This window comes from Zootoca vivipara, chromosome 3 (genome assembly GCF_963506605.1).
Source record: "Zootoca vivipara chromosome 3, rZooViv1.1, whole genome shotgun sequence".
Lineage (NCBI taxonomy): Eukaryota > Metazoa > Chordata > Lepidosauria > Squamata > Lacertidae > Zootoca > Zootoca vivipara.
The window spans coordinates 54,466,336-54,487,054 of NC_083278.1; the positions used below are offsets into that span (position 1 = coordinate 54,466,336).

General features: G+C 38.8%; 1 protein-coding gene across 1 annotated transcript in view; it reads left to right on the forward strand.

Annotated features, from left to right (window-relative positions):
- RNF217 (ring finger protein 217) overlaps positions 1 to 20,312 on the forward strand; it is a 56,599-nt gene extending 36,287 nt beyond the window's left edge. The window contains exons 5-7 of the mRNA XM_035110589.2: positions 3,782 to 3,983; positions 13,289 to 13,360; positions 15,878 to 20,312. Of these exons, the coding sequence (XP_034966480.2) occupies positions 3,782 to 3,983; positions 13,289 to 13,360; positions 15,878 to 15,957 (354 nt within the window). The 3' untranslated portion in view covers positions 15,958 to 20,312. The remainder of the gene's footprint in view (positions 1 to 3,781; positions 3,984 to 13,288; positions 13,361 to 15,877) is intronic.
- Positions 20,313 to 20,719: the final 407 nt, after the last annotated feature.

Consider the following 20,719-nt stretch of genomic DNA (forward strand, 5'->3'; position numbering starts at 1 on the left):
TAGAAAGGAATGACAGCTGCTGTGGACAAATCCCAACTTTTGTTTTATGTTAATGCTCCAGCATTAACTCTTCCTTTGTACTATGTGATTCCTATTAGAGAGGTTGCATAGCTCAGCAGTGGCATTATGGCAAATGATGTGACATAACAGCTGAAACAGTATTATTGTATTTCTCTAAAAGGATAGCCTGCAAAGATCGCAAAGTACCTTTTACATATCAGTGTTCACAAATCTATTTCATGTGCTGATGCCTGCATGTTGTTTTTACAACTTAATTTTTCCTCCTGCCACTTAGTAAATAGTAAAGTTGTGACAACTTGCACAGAAAAAGAATAATGGTTTACAGTGAGACATTTTCCAGTTCATTTCTCGTGTTTAAAATCTTGTGGCAAATATCTGTTTAAGAGAGCTTGATAGCAAGCCTGAGAAAAATGTGCACTGAGGACTTTCAAAGTGCTAGTCAATAATGGTCAATTGACCATTTTTGTTTGATCACATCTTTATCTACTTTGCTGTCAAATTCTCTTTGGATGAGATCCAACATCATGCCAGCAGATGTAGTAGGAATTCTCCCTTCATCTCCTCTGCTCTGCAGCCCCCTGTTTGCCCCAGTCTTCTCCAGAGGACCCTCCAACCCCAAAGAGCAGGTGCAGAGGCTGCATGGGAAAGAAAGCAGGACCAGGCCCTATTTCCACAAGAGGAATTGTGTTGCATCTCATTAACTATGTTTCAGAACTAGTCAACTGAAACAATTGTATTATTTTCATGCTGATCAACCACTCCACATTTTTGTTTCTGGATACTTTACATAAATAAATGAAATGAGTTAATACTCATACCACTCCCTGCGTAGCTTTGCAAATGTGCTAGTAGATTTATTGCTCCACTTCTAGTTTGTTTTGAGGAATTTGTGGAAATCCCTGAAGCTAAGAGGTTTATTAAATTAATATTGTTAATGTTAGGGTAGATAATTTTGAAAAGGTAGTGGCTATGTGAATAGTATTTGGAGCAGCTAATTGAGAGAATAGATTTACATATCTGTTTAATCAAATAATAGCACTAAAATGGAGAGCACCTGATTTATCAGCACTCTGAAGAAGCAAGCAAAGGAGTCAAACGGCTATTGATAGTCTCTTTGAATGGAGTCCAGAACCCCTCTGGAGGAATGAGGAATATTTTATATAACAACACTGTAAATTGTATTAAATAAATAGGCTTTATGTGCAGTACATGAATTTATATCAGACTTCTACACTAAGGTTTATAAAATGATAGGGTAGCGAGGAATGGTAAATATTTCTACCAACTGGTTCTGCTTGTTTTCACAAAACTGCATTCTCACTGTTCAAAAAGGAAGTAGGTTATGTTTTGGAACATTTTGTTCTGATATGAAACTGATGTTTTGGTTTTGCAGCATTGCTTTCATGTACATTCCTTGTGTTTACTGTGAGTATGCAAATCTTCAAGGCTATTGTGATTCCCGAAGATGAGAGATTATAAATCCCTCTTCGGGAACAGCTGTCCTAAATTACTATACCACTTCTATTTACTTATGGTAGCTAACTACTTGCCTAGTGTTTGTATAATATCAAGGGAACATATTTTTTTTATTTGCAAGGCAACCTTTGTGCTGTTTTCCCCCCTCTCAGGGCCTGACTTCGTACTTCTGAATTGTGAGATATTAAATGGGAGGCAAAGGAAGTTGAGGGAGATTTATGGTAGACGATTATCTAGTTTGTTAATACAAACTGTAAATCTTGTCCTCATTATATTAATCTTAATATTGAATATACTACTCAATTTTCTAAATGGGCTAGAAAGTGCCTTTCAAGGACAGACCAGGCCCAAACTTGCTTAGTTTCAGCAAGATGCTGGGCTTTGTACCACATGGGGACCAAATAAAGACAGAAAGCACTCCAGAAAAGATGAAGAGTTCTTCCATTAGCTTTCAGCATTTCCAGTCATCACAAGTAAAACAACCTGCCATAGTGCATGTTACATTGATTGCGATTTTTTAAATTAAAAAAAAATACATGCTTCAGATTTTTGATCTACTCATTAAAGTAAAAAAATGCACAGAATACTGGAAAGTCTTGAGAGTTTCTGCATATGAACTAAAGATACACATGGAATTTGATGACTAACCACTAGGTTAAAAAAACTAGGAAGACACACATGTAATACAGAAAAATTTTAAATATAAAAGGTAGATTACGTTTTGAGTTGCTATATACTGCCTTTAACTTTATGGAAATGCATAATACACATTTTTAAATAGATCAAGATTATATATTTTAATATTTGCAGCTTTAAATTTCATGTATTCATGGTGACTCTTGGGGCTAAGAAAACATCCAGGTGACAAAGAACTGGTGGAAAGGAAAACTCATATGTATATGTATCCTCACTAATTCTTATAGTACCCTCTGCTTGCCATTGTGACAGCACTACTAGTGCCCTAATAAATGGACTATTTATTAATGCATTTGCAACAGAACAAATGCTTGCAGGTAGAGAGAAGGCATGTCATATAGAAATAGTATTGGATCACAGGGCAGGAAGTATAAAGTAAGAGTTTTTTTAAAAAAAATACAGTAATGTATTGCAGTATTCTCAAACTTATTCAGAGAATTGTTTTTAAGTACTGGATAACACTACAATAAAAATGCAGTAATATGAGCTGAAGATGCAATGAAAAGGTTTTAAGAGAAATTCCATGGGCTTCTGTTGATGCTGTTGAATGATGGAATAGAATTTTAAAGGCAGTATATAATGTATAATGGAAATGTATTGATGAACGCAAATGTATATGGATCTTAAAGTAGGTTTATGAACATGAAGGGAATTAAAGCTATAGAATGCTACGCCTTTTCTGCTGCAATCCTACACTTATCAGAGACTAGATCCTACTGAACTTGAAGGGACTTAATTTTGAACAGCAATGCATAAGACTGCAGTATACAAACAGTGAATTTGTAAAATGTACCCTTAATTCCTGCAGCCTCAAACCAGATCCTGCCAATGTGAAGTCTCATCAGTTTCTTACTCATAATATCTAACCCCCTGCAAAATTCACACACATTCCTCTTCTATTGTCTCTGTCTGTCCTCACATCTCCATTAAGTTCAAATTTAGGGCAGAGATTGTCTTTTTGTTGCTATTGTTATGTTGTAAAATAAATCAATGGTGTTATACAAAAATAAACACACAGAGATTACTTCTATAGAGCCAATGATCCATCCTGAGCAGTATTGTCTACTCATACTGGCAGTGGCTCTCCAAGGAAGTAGGCACATGCTAGCAGATCTGCTACGAGATCTTCTTAATTGGAGAACCTTTGGACTGAACCAGGTTCTCCAGTGAGCTGTGTCCCTCTCTTGAAAAATGGTGCAGCTACCCTGTTCACTTGGGTAGGGTTTGTCTGGGAAATAATAGAACTGCTGAAGAATCCCAACAACTCTTAAGTTATGGAAGCAAACATTAACAGTACCAAGAGTAGTCTCAAGTTATTTAGTTTCTTTTAAATTATTGTATTTGTTTCTGTATTAAAAGCAGATTACTGAAGCTTCCTAAATGCCACAGTCACAGTTTCTGAAAATCAGGCTGTTTTGCAATTTGAAGAGGTTCTACTAAGTCCGTTAACAATAAGTCAGTAAACTTTTTTTCAGAGATCCACCTTGTATGGTTCTTTGTAAGACAATTGAATTGACTAAGAACCAACTTGTTTAATTTTTTTAAGAAATAACCTTTTCTCTTCTTCTTTTCTATTTTGCCTGTAAAGATCCATATCCAGAGAACAGAAGGGTGTGACCATATGACTTGCTCACAGTGCAACACTAATTTCTGTTACCGCTGCGGGGAGAGATACCGCCAGCTCCGTTTCTTTGGAGATCATACATCAAACCTCAGTATATTTGGATGCAAATACCGCTACCTCCCCGAGCGACCACATTTAAGGAGATTAGTGAGAGGCTCTGTCTGTGGTGAGTGGATGATGACACTTTGCAAAGAAATGTTTGATGAACACATATGGCTAAACCAGCAAGAAATCCTTTTTTAAAAAAATAAACATGTAACAAATGAAGTCTAGTGAGTGGTGTAGCTTCTTGGGATGAAATTGAGTTGTTAAAGAAAACAAAACAGAAAAATAGAAAACAATATTGTATATTGTGGCAGACAGCATGTGAAATCCGTAACAGTGAAAATTACATACCAAAATGTATTTGTTGTTCACAAACTTCATAATTTTCTGTACCTAGAGCACACACAGTCAATTGTTTAATGATGATTTGTACTTTGTATCTAGAATTTGCTTCAAAGACTCTTAGTTTACAATTCAGAGCAAGTTATAGGTAGGTAGGTGTTGGGTCTGCCATCGAAACAAAATAAAAATAAAATAGAAAAATTCATTCCAGTAGCACCTTAGAGACCAGCTAAGTTTGTCATTGGTATGAGCTTTCATGTGCATGTACACTTCTTCAGATACACTGAAACAGAAGTCACCAGACCCTTATATATAGTGGGAGGGTGGGGAGGGGTATTACTCAGAAGGGTGGTGGGAATGGATGATTGGCTGATAGGTGTGGTAAACCTGTTGATGACTGTTAACATTTTTTGGATACTACTATAAAAATACAGGATGGGCATATAGACACCACCTCATACCGTAAACCAACTGACCGACAAACATATCTACATGCTTCTAGCTACCATCCCAAACATACCAAACAATCCATTGCATATAGCCAGGCCCTACGTTACAGCCACATCTGTTCCAACTCTACAGTCAGAGACTCTCACCTAAGAGATCTACAGCAAACCTTTTTAGAACTAAAATATCTGCCCGATGAAGTTAAACAACAGATCAACAAAGTCAGACTGATACCCAGAGAGAACTTGCTGCAAGACAGACCCAAAAAAGAAAATAACAGAACACCACTAGTAATCACATACAGCTTCCAAGTTAAAAACAGTACAATGCAGCATCAGAGATCTACAACCTCTCCTACACAATGACAGTTCTCTTTCTCAAGCTCTGGGAGGAAGACCTTTCATTGCCTACAGACAGCCATCCAATCTTAAAGAACTCATCACCCACAATAATACAACCACCAGACTTAACATGGACACTGGTACCAGAGCCTGCAATAAACCCAGATGCCAACTTTGCTGCCACATACACCTGGACAACACCATTACTGGCCCCAACAACATCAAACATACAATCTCAGGACTATTTAATTGCTCATCTTCTAACATTGTGTAACTGTATGCCATCAAATGCCATCAGTGCCCTTCAGCTCTCTATATTGGACAAACAGGCCAAACCCTACGCCAAAGGATAAATGGACATAAACCTGGCATCAGGAATTACAAGACAGAGAAACCAGTAGGAGAACACTTCAATCTCCCAGGACTTTCTATACAAGATCTCAAAGTAGCTGTCTTATTACAAATGAATTTCAGAAATAGACTTGAAAGAGAAGTTGCTGAATTGCAACGAACAGTGGTACCTCGGGTTACAAACGCTCCAGGTTACAGACTCCGCTAACCCAGAAATAGTACCTCGGGTTAAGAATTTTGCTTCAGGATGAGAACAGAAATCGTGTTCTGGCGGTGCGGCGGCAGCAGGAGACCCCATTAGCTAAAGTGGTGCCTCAGGTTAAGAACAGTTTAGGTTAAGAACAGACCTCTGGAATGAATTAAGTTCTTAACCAGAGGTACCACTGTATTACCAAACTTAAAACTTGGAGAGTCCTGGTCTTATCTCATTATACATGATAAAAAAAATTCCTTCCAGTAGCACCTTAGAGACCAACTAAGTTTGTCATTGGTATGAGCTTTCATGTGCATGCACACTTCTTCAGATACACTGAAACAGAAGTCATTATACATGATAAAGCTATTTTTAGCCATCTCACCCCTTGCTTTTTCCTGTAAGACCAACTGCAGTCCTTAACAGTCGTCAACAGGTTTACCACACCTATCAGCCAATCACCCATTCCAACTGCCCTTCTGAGTAATACCCTTCCCCACCCTCTCACTATATATAAGGGTCTGATGACTTCTGTTTCAGTAAATCTGAAGAAGTGTGCATGCACACAAAAGCTCATACCAATGACAAACTTAGTTGGTCTCTAAGGTGCTACTGGAAGGAATTTTTCTATTTTATTTTTATTTAATTCAGAGCAAATGGGAGCAAACCAGGTGTCCATTATTATTGAAGTAGACTATTACATTGAGTTGGCCTGCTTATGTGTAGCAGGAGGTTTAACAAACCGAAGGACATCATCCTCTTTCTATGCTCCTCCCGATGGGAACATGCAGATGGGGACAGATATACCCTGCTTTAAATCGTTTATTACTTACTACAAAGCTCGATGACTAACCTCTTTAGCGACGAAATGTCAGATTACCGGAATGACGCCCGAGCACTGAACCACTGATATAGCACAAGTGGACTATTTATTACTGCATTTGCAATTGTTCAGATAAAATCTATTTTGGAAAGAGAAGAAATGAGCCCTGAACCACTCATATATTACGTACAAGTGAACTCTTTATTTACTGTGTTTGCAGTTGTTTAAGATAAAACCTATTTGGGGAACAAACTTCTTTTGCCATTTTTATTGTTTGTTTACAGATAGTTACCTTGGTGATACTATCTTGTGTCGATTGCAGTATGTGTAGCATTAGCAGCCCAGTGAGGGGTGCTGCAGTGGGTGCACTGCTGGCATGCTAACTCTACATGCTAATGGACTGATTTGATATAGTGTGTTCATACATAATAGGCAGTGTGCATGGGATGATTTCAAGGAAATGTGCTTTACTAATATCTGCAATCAAGTCTGTTTTGGATCTGCTTTTTCTGTGCAAGTATATTACACCAAAAAAGAAGCATCAGAACTGAGCATGCTTTGTTAAGATCACCGTGAGCACTACATAGTTTAGTTATTGAGTGGGGGAATCTCTATATTGTTTCTCAAATTCGAATTGTGCCTAATCTAAATGGAATCACTAGCTAGCTAGCTTTCCACCCTTTGAGCTTTGTGACTTCTTGTATCTCTTGACTGCATTTCTTATCTGGATAAGGCTGTGTCATGAGTCAATATTTGTCTAAATATTTAGAAAGTGATTTTCAAAATAAGCAAAACCTCCCACCAATTTGCAGAATTATGTGGATTGGTTAGGATTACTTTGTGATATGTGAAGAGTTTCCTGCATATGCTCAGGGACTTGTGCTTAGTTCCTAAAAGTTGCAGATGGCTGCCATCTGTCCTGCTAACCCCGATCCTTAACTCTCTTCTGTTGGCAATGCTCTCTGCACAAGTTCTAAAATACCTTTCTTTACATAGTTCTAGTACTGAAAACAGACTCCATCCTGGCACAAATTAAGTCCTCAACCAAAAACATAGTTATGGAAAAATATGTGGAAAAGTATAGAATGTTTAATTATATTAACATATCAGATAAACAAATTTTTCAAAAAATAAATCCTTGTGGCATTTGCCCGTTCTTTTGGAAATGTCTGTACAGGGGGAGAGAAAGTGTTAATAGGTAGACCAATAGAAATAGAGGTGGAGCCACCAATAGAGGTGGAGCCTCCCTGCTTTTAAAAGGCTTAGCCAGAGGTTTAGACAGTTGGGAAGACAGTTGGAAATAGAGAGGCAGTTAGTTCGGTTGGTTTCTTGTGGGTGGGAGGCATAGGAGTCAGAGTGGGTTAGAGACAGAGGGGAGACAGAGAGAGTGAATCGGATTACAGTGTTTCAAAGTATTTAAAACTTTTTTGCGTTCACAATAAACTGGAATCTTTGTTAATATGTTACAACCTGACTGAGTCTGAATATATTACCGGGGAAACCTCGTTGGTGGCAGTGGAAGAGAATAGACATGGTGGCACAGGGTCAATAGTGCATGGAACGACCGAGGGCTCTTTGTGAACGCCAAAATCCTTAACGTGCCAAATTATTGCAATATATTACAACATATCCTAAATGCATTTTGACACAGATATCTTTATCAGTGGCATAATACAACGGGGGGAAACTAAGCATAACTGTCCAATAGATCTTGGCTCTTGCATATGAGACTTTCAGAGAGGAGGACAGAGATAATTAACTTCAAATTGAGTTTATCAGCAATCAACCTGGACAAACAATTATTCATCAAAATAGCCATCAATGTTTCCAGGCCAAGAAATATAACCTCCTTTCTACAGAATCAAAGCTTAGTGAATAAACTCTGTGTCAAAATGTGTTTGGCTTATGTTGCAATATATTGCAGTTATTTGATTTACTAGGGATTTATTGTTGAAGTATTTATGTGATAGTTAATTTACTGTAATAAAAAATTCTGTACCTTTTTAAAAACATATTTTACATATTTTACTGGACGATGGTTTTGGGTGACTACCATAAGTTTTGTGTTAAGGATTACAGTATTTTTATCTTCATTTGTCTGCAATTGAAGCCATGTCAAAGTCACTCTGTTACTTGATACTAAATACTGATTTTGATCTCTGCAAGATAAGAGGATATGGGTACCTGGAAATGTCAGTTCTGTAAAACCTTACTTTCAACACTTACTGTAAATAGGGGTTAGTTTGTCGTAAGTGATGGGGGAGGAAAACCAATTGGGGGGAGGGAAAAGGAAGGCACTGCTCCTTTGATATTATTAACAAAATATTTTTCTCTTGTCCTACGAAGTGCCAGGGAAAAAAAATTATGTTTATGGTTGCTAAAATTCTGAGATTATAAGCTTTTTAAAAACAGCCTTAAATTCCGGGTTGGGTTTTTTGCATTACCTTTTCACAGCTGTTTGAAGCCATATTACAAAACAACATTTTCCCCTTTTGGATGCTAGAAAACAATTTAATAGGTGTAGATCCTGAGATATGAAGCAAAATGTGCAGGTGTTTTTCTTCGGGGTAGATGATGTGGGAATGTTAGGGATGTGGATTAGGATATATTATTAGATAGATCCTATCCAAGCTTGTGTTATCAAGCTTCCAATATCAGCAGAGTGACATTCCCCTTTTGTGCGAAACAGAAGTATGCGTTTAGGTTTGTTAAAACCTCTACAACATTATACTTCCTGGCAAATCCCCTTTTTCCCTCTTAAAAGAAATACACGACACAATAGTATTAAAATAAGATAGAGTTTACTCATATGACATCCTGAGTTAACAGTGTAATCTCAGAAAGGCAGGCTTACAAATATTCCTGCGTATAAGACTACTTTTTAACCCAGGAAAATCTTCTCAAAAGTCGGGGGTCGTCTTATACACTGGGTCATATTTCTTATACAGCGAGTATATCCCAAACTCTATATTTTAACTGGAAAAGTTGGGGGTCGTCTTATACACCCAGTCGTCTTGTACGCCGGAATATACGGTATGTACATCTGGAGTCTGCTTAGAAGAGTAAGGCTCCATCTGGTCTCTCTCTTGGCAGCAGGCCGAGAGGGAGAACCATCCTAACTGGAGATTCTCTGGAGATGTGTTCCCATGGAAGAAGAGATATGGCTAAGAGAGAGAATGGCTGCTGGCTAGGGGCTTTTATCTGCCAGCTAATCCATCTCATCTGCATGTCTGGAGGAACAGGAAACTGAACTTAGGTGTTCCTCCAGGTGAGTTCCTCTTAGTGGACACTCTAGGAACTGTTGTGACTTGTCTGCCCCAGTATTCCATCCCACAGATGGGCGTAACAAACTATCATTTCACTGTTTTACTTCCTTCTCCCTCCACCCCACCTAGAAAATTAAGATGGATGCCATCCTTGCTCTGGATAACTTAGGTGTGGAGAAATGCTGTGTATATTTCCATCTGTATTTTTGCTTTGAAAACTTTCATGTAACCTCTGCTGATGTCAGAGTGTAACTGTCAAGATTCAAAGACCTTGTGTTGCAGGCTTGTGCAGATGGTAACCATATTGCGTGGGGTTTACATTCCTGGCCCCCACGCATGTTCCTGCCCCGCTCTGTTCCACCACCATTCTGCCCTCTTCCAGATCCAGAAGGACCCATAAGCAGTCACACGTCCATTGGATATGCGCAAAATAGTCACTGCTTGGTGAGAGGTGCAGAAAAGGGAGGGAGAAACTACTGAGTTTAATATTTATAAACGGTGTGGATCAGGTAAATTCATTGTGATTGGTCACAAAGAAAAAGACTGGTTGATTCGAGTCGGTGAAGAATGGGTAGTTAAAAATAGCTGGATGAGGAAGGTGTGAGGCAAAGTCCAGAGAAAGCTGAAGACAAATGATCAGTTGAGGCCTGAATATTAATTTATTCACTCTGGCATGTTAAGTTTGCTGATGCAGATCAGAAGAAGCGAGTTCGTGGCTTCATTAGGCTAAGAGGCTGCCCTGTGTAAAGGGCTTATCAGAGGAAGGTGTGTGCCATGAAGTGTGTACATGTGCACAGGAAAATGAGTGAGTTGTGTACAGTATCTCACTTGTGGGGTGCCTCAGGGCTCTGTCCTCTTCCCCATGCTTTTTAACATCTACATGCAGCCACTGGGAGAGATCATCAGGGGGTTTGGGCTGGGTGTTCATTAGTATGCGGATGATACCCAGCTCTACCTCTCTTTTAAATCAGAACCAGTGAAGGCGGTGAAGGTCCTGTGTGTGAGTGCCTGGAGGCGGTTGGAGGATGGATGGCGGCTAACAGATTGAGGTTGAATCCTGACAAGATAGAAGTACTATTTGTGGGGGACAGAAGGCAGGCAGGTGTGGAAGAGTCCCTGGTCCTGAATGGGGTAACTGTGCCCCTGAAGAACCAGTGGGCAGCCTGGGAGTCATTCTGGACTCACAGCTGTCCATGGAGGCGCAGGTCAATTCTGTGCCCAGGGCAGCTATCTGCCAGCTCCATCTGGTACGCAGGCTGAGACCCTACCTGCCTGCAGACTGTCTCGCCAGAGTGGTGCATGCTCTGGTTATCTCCCGCTTGGACTACTGCAATGCGCTCTACGTGGGGCTACCTTTGAAGGTGACCCGGAAACTACAACTAATCCAGAATGCGGCAGCTAGACTGGTGACTGGGAGCAGCCGCCGAGACCACATAACACCGGTCTTGAAAGATCTACATTGGCTCCCAGTACGTTTCCGAGCACAGTTCAAAGTGTTGGTGCTGACCTTTAAAGCCCTAAATGGCCTTGGTCCAGTATACCTGAGGGAGCGTCTCCACCCCCATCGTTCTGCCCGGACACTGAGGTCCAGTACCTAGGGCCTTCTGGCGATTCCCTCGTTGCGAGAAGTCAAGTTGCAGGGAACCAGGCCGAGGGCCTTCTCGGTGGTGGCGCCCGCCCTGTGGAATGCCTTCCCATCAGATGTCAAAGAGAAAAACAGCTACCAGATTTTTAGAAGACATCTGAAGGCAGCCCTGTTTAGGGAGGCTTTTAATGTTTAATAGATGATTTTATTTCATTTTTCTGTTGGAAGCTGCCCAGAGTGGCTGGGGAAACCCAGCCAGATGGGTGGGGTATAAATAAGTTGTTGTTGTTGTTGTTGTTGTTGTTGTTGTTGTTGTTGTTGTTGTATTGTGAAAATGTTATAATGACCTTTTTTAAAATATATATGTTGTGTTGTGGCCACCATGTATGTTTTTCCTGGTACCAGGGAATGCTCCCTGTCATTATTTTAGCTTTTTAGGGCTCAGTGTGTAGAGGTTGGATTATCTTTGCAAATAACAATACTAGTAGCTGCAGCAATGGTAATTACATTGGCTTTTCAATAAGCTGACACAGCAGCTCTTGGAAATGTTAACTCAATAAAATATATAATGAGTGTACTGACTGCCGCATTACACAATTACTGATAGGTTAACAAAATTACTGATGGAGGCTACCATTCATGGACACAACACCACTCCTTTTTGAAAATTGTAGGAATAGATGAGGTTATTGGAAGGTTATCAAACAAAAGAAATATTTCTACGGTGTGGTCCCTCTTCTGTAAACTATGATCCCTTGTCATCAGTGAACACAACACAGGAAAACAGTGTTTTCAAAAGGCATCAGAGAAATAGTGGGGCAAAAATATTAATTTAGCCAGCATCTACCCAGCTGCTTGGGGAGTTAGGGGGCTCGTCCAAATTGTGACATTTTGGCAGGGATTGCAAATCCCACAGATTCCCTGGAAACAGGCAAAATACAGCTCTTTTAAATGTATTAAGTTGCTAAAGCAGCATCTGAATCCAATTAAGTGAATTAAGTAATCACTCACATGCTGCATTACTAATTGTGCACTGCATACAAGCCATGAAATACATTTCCCCATATTTACAGGGATTTTTCTCCCTTGGCATATAACTAATTTAACTGTTGCCTTCACTGCTAAGAGATTTAGCATGACTAGAGTTGTAATGTATTATTATTTATTAGATTCACATAGGTGCCCATTGATAAAAGATTTCCTGGGTGGCTTACCAAAAAAATTGATAACACAATATACAATAATAATTTTAAAAAAATAGACAATTACATAGAAGGAGCAATCCAGATTTTTTAAAACAACAACAACAAACAGCTATAAAGATTGGATATAAAGGTTTTAACAGGGCACCAAAAAGATCATAAAGAAGGCACCAGGTGAGTCTCTCTGAAGAGACTGATTCACAGGTGACTGTATATCCCTATATATTTAGTGAGCAAAGAGATGCCTTCGATATCCATGCTGAGGCTGCCTCAAATGGGCCAGTTTGGGACTTCATGGCATTCATGAGATGGTCAGTGATCCAACACATGTAAGTGGCTAGGTAAACCCCTCTAAAGAATCAATATCCTTGTTCCAGTTATAAGCATATATGACAAGCATATTGTCATAAATGAAAATTTTAAATTGTTCTCTATCACTTGGGGGGGTTGGGGACACCTTAACTTATGGATAACCAAAACCAAACATTTAGCATTAATAACCAATGTAAGTAAGTAACCAACCGATGTTCTTGTAATATGCTATCAGAGGATGTATACAGTGGTACCTCTACTTACGAATTTAATGCATTCCGAACACACATTTGTAAGTCGAAAAAATTTGTAAGTCGAATCCCATAGGAATGCATTGGGAGAAAAAATTCGTAAGTAGAAGCAACCCTATCTAAAAATTCGTAAGTAGAAAAAATCCTATCTGAACCGCATCCAAGATGGTGGACGGAGCTCCATTCATAAGTAGAAACATTCGTAAGTAGAGTTATTCGTAAGTAGAGGTACCACTGTACATTGCTTTTGTGCCTATAGGGGACAGAATTACTTGAAATCTCATGTTAACATTTTTTTTTCTTTCCTTTTTAGGTGGGAAGTTGCTTATTGCACCACTGATACTGGTTTTGGGACTGGTAATAGGAGCCATAGCTGTTATCATAGGTAATAACAAAATCCTATAAACAGTATGAGGTAGCATTTTGAAGTACGGAACATATCCATTTCAATGATAATTTATGTCAGAGGGGCAATGAGCAGAAATGGGGCAATTTATGGGAAATTGTTTGGAAGTAACTTGTGTAAGTGGAGCTCCTGCTCATAGAATTCAATTTTCTATTATTATTCTTACCTCATCATCCCCACCATAGCCCACCTCATTAAATAGGGTCCTCTAAATCTCTGATCCTTTTTGGAGAGACAAGACCAAGGAGACAAGAGGGTGAGGAAGGCACCCTCCACCCAACACCTCCTGCAGGCAGATCTCTGGTTCCATCACAATTAATACATTCTTCTTCTTCTTTGGTGATCACTCGTAGCCGAGTAAGATTGTCTTCCATAAACGCAGTTTTAACAATGAGTCTGTAAGTGACTGTGGAGGCCAATTCTGGACCCACACATCCTTCCACAGTAGGGACATTGGTCCCCGGGCGGGAGTTGATCACGTTATGCATAGTGAAAGCAGTAGAGTACCAGTTAAAACAATTAAACAACAATCCAAACTAAAAAATTAAGAAGAGCATAATGTTTAAAATAAATTTCCACACCACAGATAACAGAGTTTTAAAAGCTGGTTGGAATTTTAGAATATATTTATTATTACCGGTATTTATTAAACGTCCATATCACCCTCCATCCAAAGATAACAAAGCAGTTTACAATATAAAAAATACATACCATAATAACAAACAAAAAAGCATTATTATTATTTACTAAGCATCTGAAAACCAGAAGACATCTGGTTGATCTGCAGAAGGCCCTGTTTTGTGCTTGCCTGCCTCATGTGTGGATAGAACAGTAAGCAGGCCCTCAAGGGTCATCTGGACAGGTTTGTGTGAGAACAAATGGTTCTGTACATTGAACTGAGTATAAACAGATGGGTGAGGTTTTGCTGATTATATACCTTAATATGCCTGAAATGTGCATCCTACTTCCACATCTCTAGTCAATGCCTTACAATTATGGCTACAATCCACTTCAAAAGTGGAATTCCCTAAATAACTGTGGTGTGGATGTGCCCCAAAACATCCAATCCTACTTCCTTCCAGGTGCCTTTGCCAATGGTTGGTGTTACAGTGTTATATAACATAGACACATGTGATATTAGAGGCAGATTTGCCGAAATTCAGCAGCCTCCCCGCCTCTCATTTTTGGTTCTGCTCAATTCACTGCATCATAGTTGTGACGCCCTGTAGCACCCCCTAGGCTCAGCGCCCAGTGTGGCAGAACTGGTTGTGCTGCCCTAAATACGCCTCAGGTAATAGCCTCTGAAAGAATAAATTTATATTGCCTCCTGATTTCCTGGTGCTCCTGTGGTGAGAATTTGTTGCTCTCACAGCCGCAGCCCATGTTCGATTCCCAGTCAGAGGGAAGTAGTGCTTTAGGACAAGTTATTCAGTTATTCAGTGGTTAAACCACTGAGCCTAGGGCTTGCTGACCAGAAGGTCGGTGGTTCGAATCCCTGTGACGGGGTGAGCTCCCGTTGCTTGGTCCCAGCTCCTGCCAACCTAGCAGTTCGAAAGCACGTCAAAATGCAAGTAGATAAATAGGAACCGCTACAGCGGGAAGGTAAACGGCGTTTCCATGTGCTGCTCTGGTTTGCCAGAAGCAGCTTTGTCATGCTGGCCACATGACCTGGAAGCTATACGCCGGCTCCCTCGGCCAATAATGCGAGATGAGCGCGCAACCCCAGAGTCGGTCACGACTGGACCTAATGGTCAGGGGTCCCTTTACCTTTACCTTTTAATTCAGTTATAGAGCATCTGTTTTTCATGTAAAACATCTCATATTCAATCCCCAGCATCTCGAGATAGGGGTGGAAATCTTCTTTCAGAGGGCCTGGAGAGCTGCGGCTAATAAATGTAGATACTAGTGAGCCAAATAGCCTGAGTCAGCATAACGTAGCTTCCTGTGTCCTTATGTTTTGTGTTTGTAGAGTTTCATATATGCTGGAATAAAAGATCAGCTAGGTTTTTTTTTAATTGCTTTGAGTTAGGCTTGCAAGAAAAGGGCAAGTACTATGTGAGGTGCAGGAACATCCAGACAGCTTAGAACATTAAAGTTCTAGCTTACATTCATGAACTCTTTTGTTTTAAAATACTTTTCAGAACTGCATTTTCACATTTTTTTTTGTATAACAAAGTTAATTCAAGTAAACTGATTTTTGTTATTATTGATAAACCAACTAAAATCTCAACTACAACTTATATGGCTGCTTTTGATGCAGAGTGACTGCTTCTTATATCCAATTTGAATGGGCATTCTGAAAAAGGTTTAGCATTAACAATATCATTGGAAATAAGGGAAATTCTATGTTTGCTGCCTTACTGTAGGCTTCTTCTCTTCACTTGGCTGATAGAAACCCAGGGTGCATTTGTTTCTATTCAGTGAACTGTGTTCTATTCAGTGAACTGTATATATATATATATATTAACATTCTATATTTTCCTTTGGTGTTGGCAGGTTTATTTGTGTTCCCTATCTATTGCCTTTGTAAAAAGAAGAGGAAAAGGCCACGAACAGAAATGCCCTGGTATGAGTGAGCCATTATATATCTGAATGGAGCCAGTCCTGCAAGAATTGTGGAAAATATGTGCAGCATGCTGTGCTAGTTAACTATCCTGGCTGAGAATTCAGGGGCAACTGCCATATCTTCTCTGCACTGTACACTACTAAAGACAGGCCAGATTACTTCCCTGCTCTGCTACTTCAGACAAAATGGAGGCCTCTCAATTTTTAAAGGTTTTTTTTTTAACCCCCCTCCCAAAAAATCAAGTTTACTTTGTTAGATAGCCTACATCTGCATTGTAGCTACACATCTACTGATTGGCCCACAAAAAGAGTATTTAATTTGGCAACCTCTTCCCCACCCCAAGTTACTGGCGTAACTCTCAGGTGGCCTTCCAGATGGAGTTTTCAGTGGACTTGTTTGTTTCAGAGGCTGGCTTCATACATAGAAGTGGTTATTCTGTCTAACATCATTGGCATAATGACAGGTGCTGAATTCAGTAGCTCCTTGTTTTGTATGTGCAACTTTGCCCTAAATACTGAATCATGTGTGCTAATAGCTACTGTAGACAAATTCCCGGAACCTTATAGGGAATTTGGTGGGGAATGATTGGAACAGTATCTATTCCAATTAAAGTGACAGAGAGATTTGTCTTGGTTGTTTGGGAGAGCATTGTGTCATTTTCAGTGTTTTTGACCTGTGCAAGCTGTTTAGCAAGACTTAAAATGTTCACACCATTAACTTCCACTGAAGTAAGTTAGGTGTAAAAGCCTGCCTTTTATGGTTGTTTCTGGAGTCTGACTAAATACATTGTGGCACATATACACACTACAGACCAGAAGAAGCATGTTCATATCTGAATATGCAATAGCAACTAAGAATGTGGCCAAAACCAAGACAAATGCAACTATTGGAGAATATTTCAGAACGTTTAGCACTATCTAGCTGGGGAAATAGCAATTTGTTCTGAACAGTCCAGCAGTATACTGTTTTTCTAGCCTGCACCAATACATGCCCAAAGTGAGTAGGCATTTCTAGGTTTTTCCTAAGAAGATACATTCAGGACAGCTTCATATCACAACGTCACTTAAGACACAGGATCTGTTAGTGTCCTTCTTACCGTTAGGCTCAGCTCTGGAGCAGTGCACATCATGTAAATTATATGAGTGTCCTGGTTTGCCTGATTTCCATAGTTCTTCCCCAAAGGTTTGGGAGTATTATCAATATTAGGTGAATCACACACAAATTTGTAGGTATATTAATCTAACCCACACATTAAATCATTTGTGTGGAGTTCAACATGTGTATTTCCCAAGGTCCAGGCCTTCTTGCCTACTAAGAGAATTTATGAATTGTCCCATTTGTATTGCACATTAGCAGTTAAATTAAAATGTCACCTGTGGAGTGTTATGCGTTTTAAACAATGAATAAATTCAGTAAAAACTAGTGCTATTTTTTGAGTTCAGGTACCTGGCAGTCTTATTTATGCATTGTTCTTTTTTTTTAACTTGATACTTTTTGTTGAACTCAACATGTGAGGGACATGCAGCCCATTGATTTTAAAGTTAAGAATAAGGATAATTAAGGAAGGGCTTAAAGAAATTATACTGTCCTGTTACGTTAACAAAAGAGAATTTCAGAGAAAGGAAAACCATGCAAACAATCCATTATATAATGATGGATTGTATCATAAGGTGCCTTTCTAAGGGCCTTTGATCCAGCAAAGGTTCCCATTAACAGGAGGGAGAGAGTGAATTTTGCTTTTACCTTCCTGCCTCTGCAGTCCCTCTCACTATCTGCCATGCTGTTCTGGAGGCTACTTATAGAATCCTAGGATCCAACCTAGACACAATATTATTATCCGCTGAAGTTTCTTGTTATCTTCAAGGTTCTGTTACTCAACAGAGTAGTGAAGTATTTGAAAGTCCTATGTTCTGTTGTAAGGGCAAGTAGACTCCACAAATATATAAAAAGGCAACATACAGTTATTTGGAATACATTGTACATTAAAATATTACAGCACTTCATTGCTGTAGGAGTTTGGTGACAGTACAAAATGCATCACAATGAATATGTATTAATTGCTGGACCATAAAGCCTCCTCTAGAATTGATAGTTTATGCTGTTTATCTGGCAATATGTCTGCCTTATGTTTCATTTTCATGTGGTAGCATCAGTCATCTTGCAAATGAAGGTCTTTAACAATACCCAAATTTACCACCTTTTCATCCACTAAAATTAGATTGATTTTAGTGGATTATGAAACCTGGCTTACTAGAGAAATGAATTAGAATGCAAACATTTCAAAGAGAAATTATTTTTGGTAAATGAATATACACTATGCTGTTTCAAATATTTTGAGCTTGCTTAATGTTTCTCCTTTTTTGTGTTGTCTCAAAGTTGACTGCTGCCTTAAACTTTTTTAAAGATTGTATATGTTTACCTAGCCCCAAATTGCATTTTCTCAGGCCAAACTTGTGTATTTTCTTTGGTTTACTCAGGGATTTTAGTCCTTCATTAAAATGTCAAATACTCTTATGAAAAAAGCTTTTCTAATATTTAGAAAACATTCAGACATAATTATATAATGAGATTTGGTGTTTGTAGTACAGGATGCATTAAAGCAATCTTGAGGCCTCATATAATTCATGTACTACTTGAGCTTTCTTCTATGTTTGATTTTTGCTCTCTACACATTTGAAATATAGCCCTTACATGATCCAGGAATTTTCACGTGCAGCAGCAAGTTCTGTGCAAGAATCTTTCTGCTTACGACCGTTGGCTCTAGAGACAGGAAGTGATCTCAAGTCTTGACAGAGATGGTCACTTGCTAGGAAATGACTGATCTCTCTCACATACATACACACACATGATCAGCAGGGGATTTGAACCATCATGGCCAACTATTATTTCAGTAGCTTGTGAAGGATACAGGAATGTCACATGGTATTTCTGGGTGGCTGAAGATTTTCTTGTCTAAACAATACTTTTGTGTCCACATGGGACCACATTCTGTAAGTGGGTGTAATCCCATATGTGTTGCTCCATTGACAGAAGGCACCCTTCAGCAGAATGGGGAGGGAGGCACACTTAAGACAACTTTGGCTGATATCTCTTGTCTTGAAATGGTTTATAATACTAGGATAAGTGAAAGTGAAAGGCATGTGTTTATGTTATCTATATAAGGGTAATTCAAAGTTATTTATAGAAGCAACTCTTTCCCACAAAGATACAAAAATAGCTTCACTGACACAAAGGCATGACATTTTAATACTTAGATGAAATGTGTATCAATAAAACCCTATGGTTATGCAGATTTAGTTCACTGAGTATTTGAGTGTAACCTCAAGATGTAGATTTTATATTCAGTTTTATATTAACTTGCCTTTTCCAAAAATGGAGCATTAGCAGTTATCATACAAGAAAGGAAGAGGTGCATTAGAATACTGGTTTGCCAACCCATTTGTAAGGCTATTTTCTTAAATAATTATCCCAAAGGGTTATTTTTTAATTTCCTTTAAACATACTCATCTAGCAACCATTGGGATAACTGCTGATTAACTATGTAGTAAAACTTGGGTGAAATCATATTGTTTAAAAATCTGTTTTGCTGAAGTTTCAGAAAGACTGTTCTGTGGTAAAACTGTTCAAGCCATTCATTGATTTGTTTTATGCAATTTGTATCCTGTCCTGTGATTATTATCTGTTGCTTTTAAATTGGAGTAACTTTATCTCCATTACAATGAAATATGTCCCTATGCCTCTGACCATACCTCACTGACAGTAAGGGAATATTGCCTATTTTTTCTCTCTCCAATGCTTTAAAAGGGGGGGGGGTATAATATAGCTTATCAGAATGAAAGAGAATTGAAATTGTCTATTTGGGGGACAGAACCTCCATTGCTTTTATTAGTTTAAGAGTAAATACAAGACTGGATTATTTGTTCTAAAGTAGAGCATCTATAAAGTATTTTATTATCCTGGAACACTGCATATTCCAGTTTCAGAAGGTTGAATTTTTTCCAATGTATTCAGACATTGCCAAATAAAGATAGTTGTATTTGCAATGCAAGTAGGTGTAAACTATAGGTTTCAATAGATTGCCATTTTGGTCTTGACTACTGACATTCAGCCTGGATTTAATTTCAGTAAATAGGAAGCTGTTCTCTGGTTGTAAGAAATTCATGCAATGCTTTTGGAAATGGGCACAGGAAAAATGCTTAGATATTGATTCTTCTCATTATTAGCGCAATTTTTCTAAATCCATTCAGGGCAATTTTTTTATGCATTGGCTGCTTTAATAATGGGTGGTTGTAATCACTGTAAGAATGCTGTTTCTCACTGTGGTAAAATCTTTGCCAAGACATGCCATGAATTATAAGAAACATAAATATAATATCTATCCCAGGGCAAAAGAAAACTCATCTTAGCTGAACCAATATTTCTCATCTTCTTTTTTAAAAAAAATAATTTTTACAGAAAGCTGCCCCCAAATTGTTAAAGTAATTCTGTGAGTGTAAGTGAGGTGACCTTCTGTTTTAAATAAAATACTTTTATACCGGCCACTTTTCCTTACATCCCAGACATTCCAGTCTAGCAAGGAAAATTCATGCCTGAAATAATGCTTCTATTCATTTCTGGATGGGGCCCCATACTGTCAAAAAATGCTGTGTGTGGAGACAAAGTTCTGCATTCTGCACTCTGGCAGGTGGTCATTCAGTACTGTTTAGGTTTTTGTATTTTTTTAAATTCTGGACACCCTTTCTTAACAACAGGTGATTAGAAGTTGCCATTGC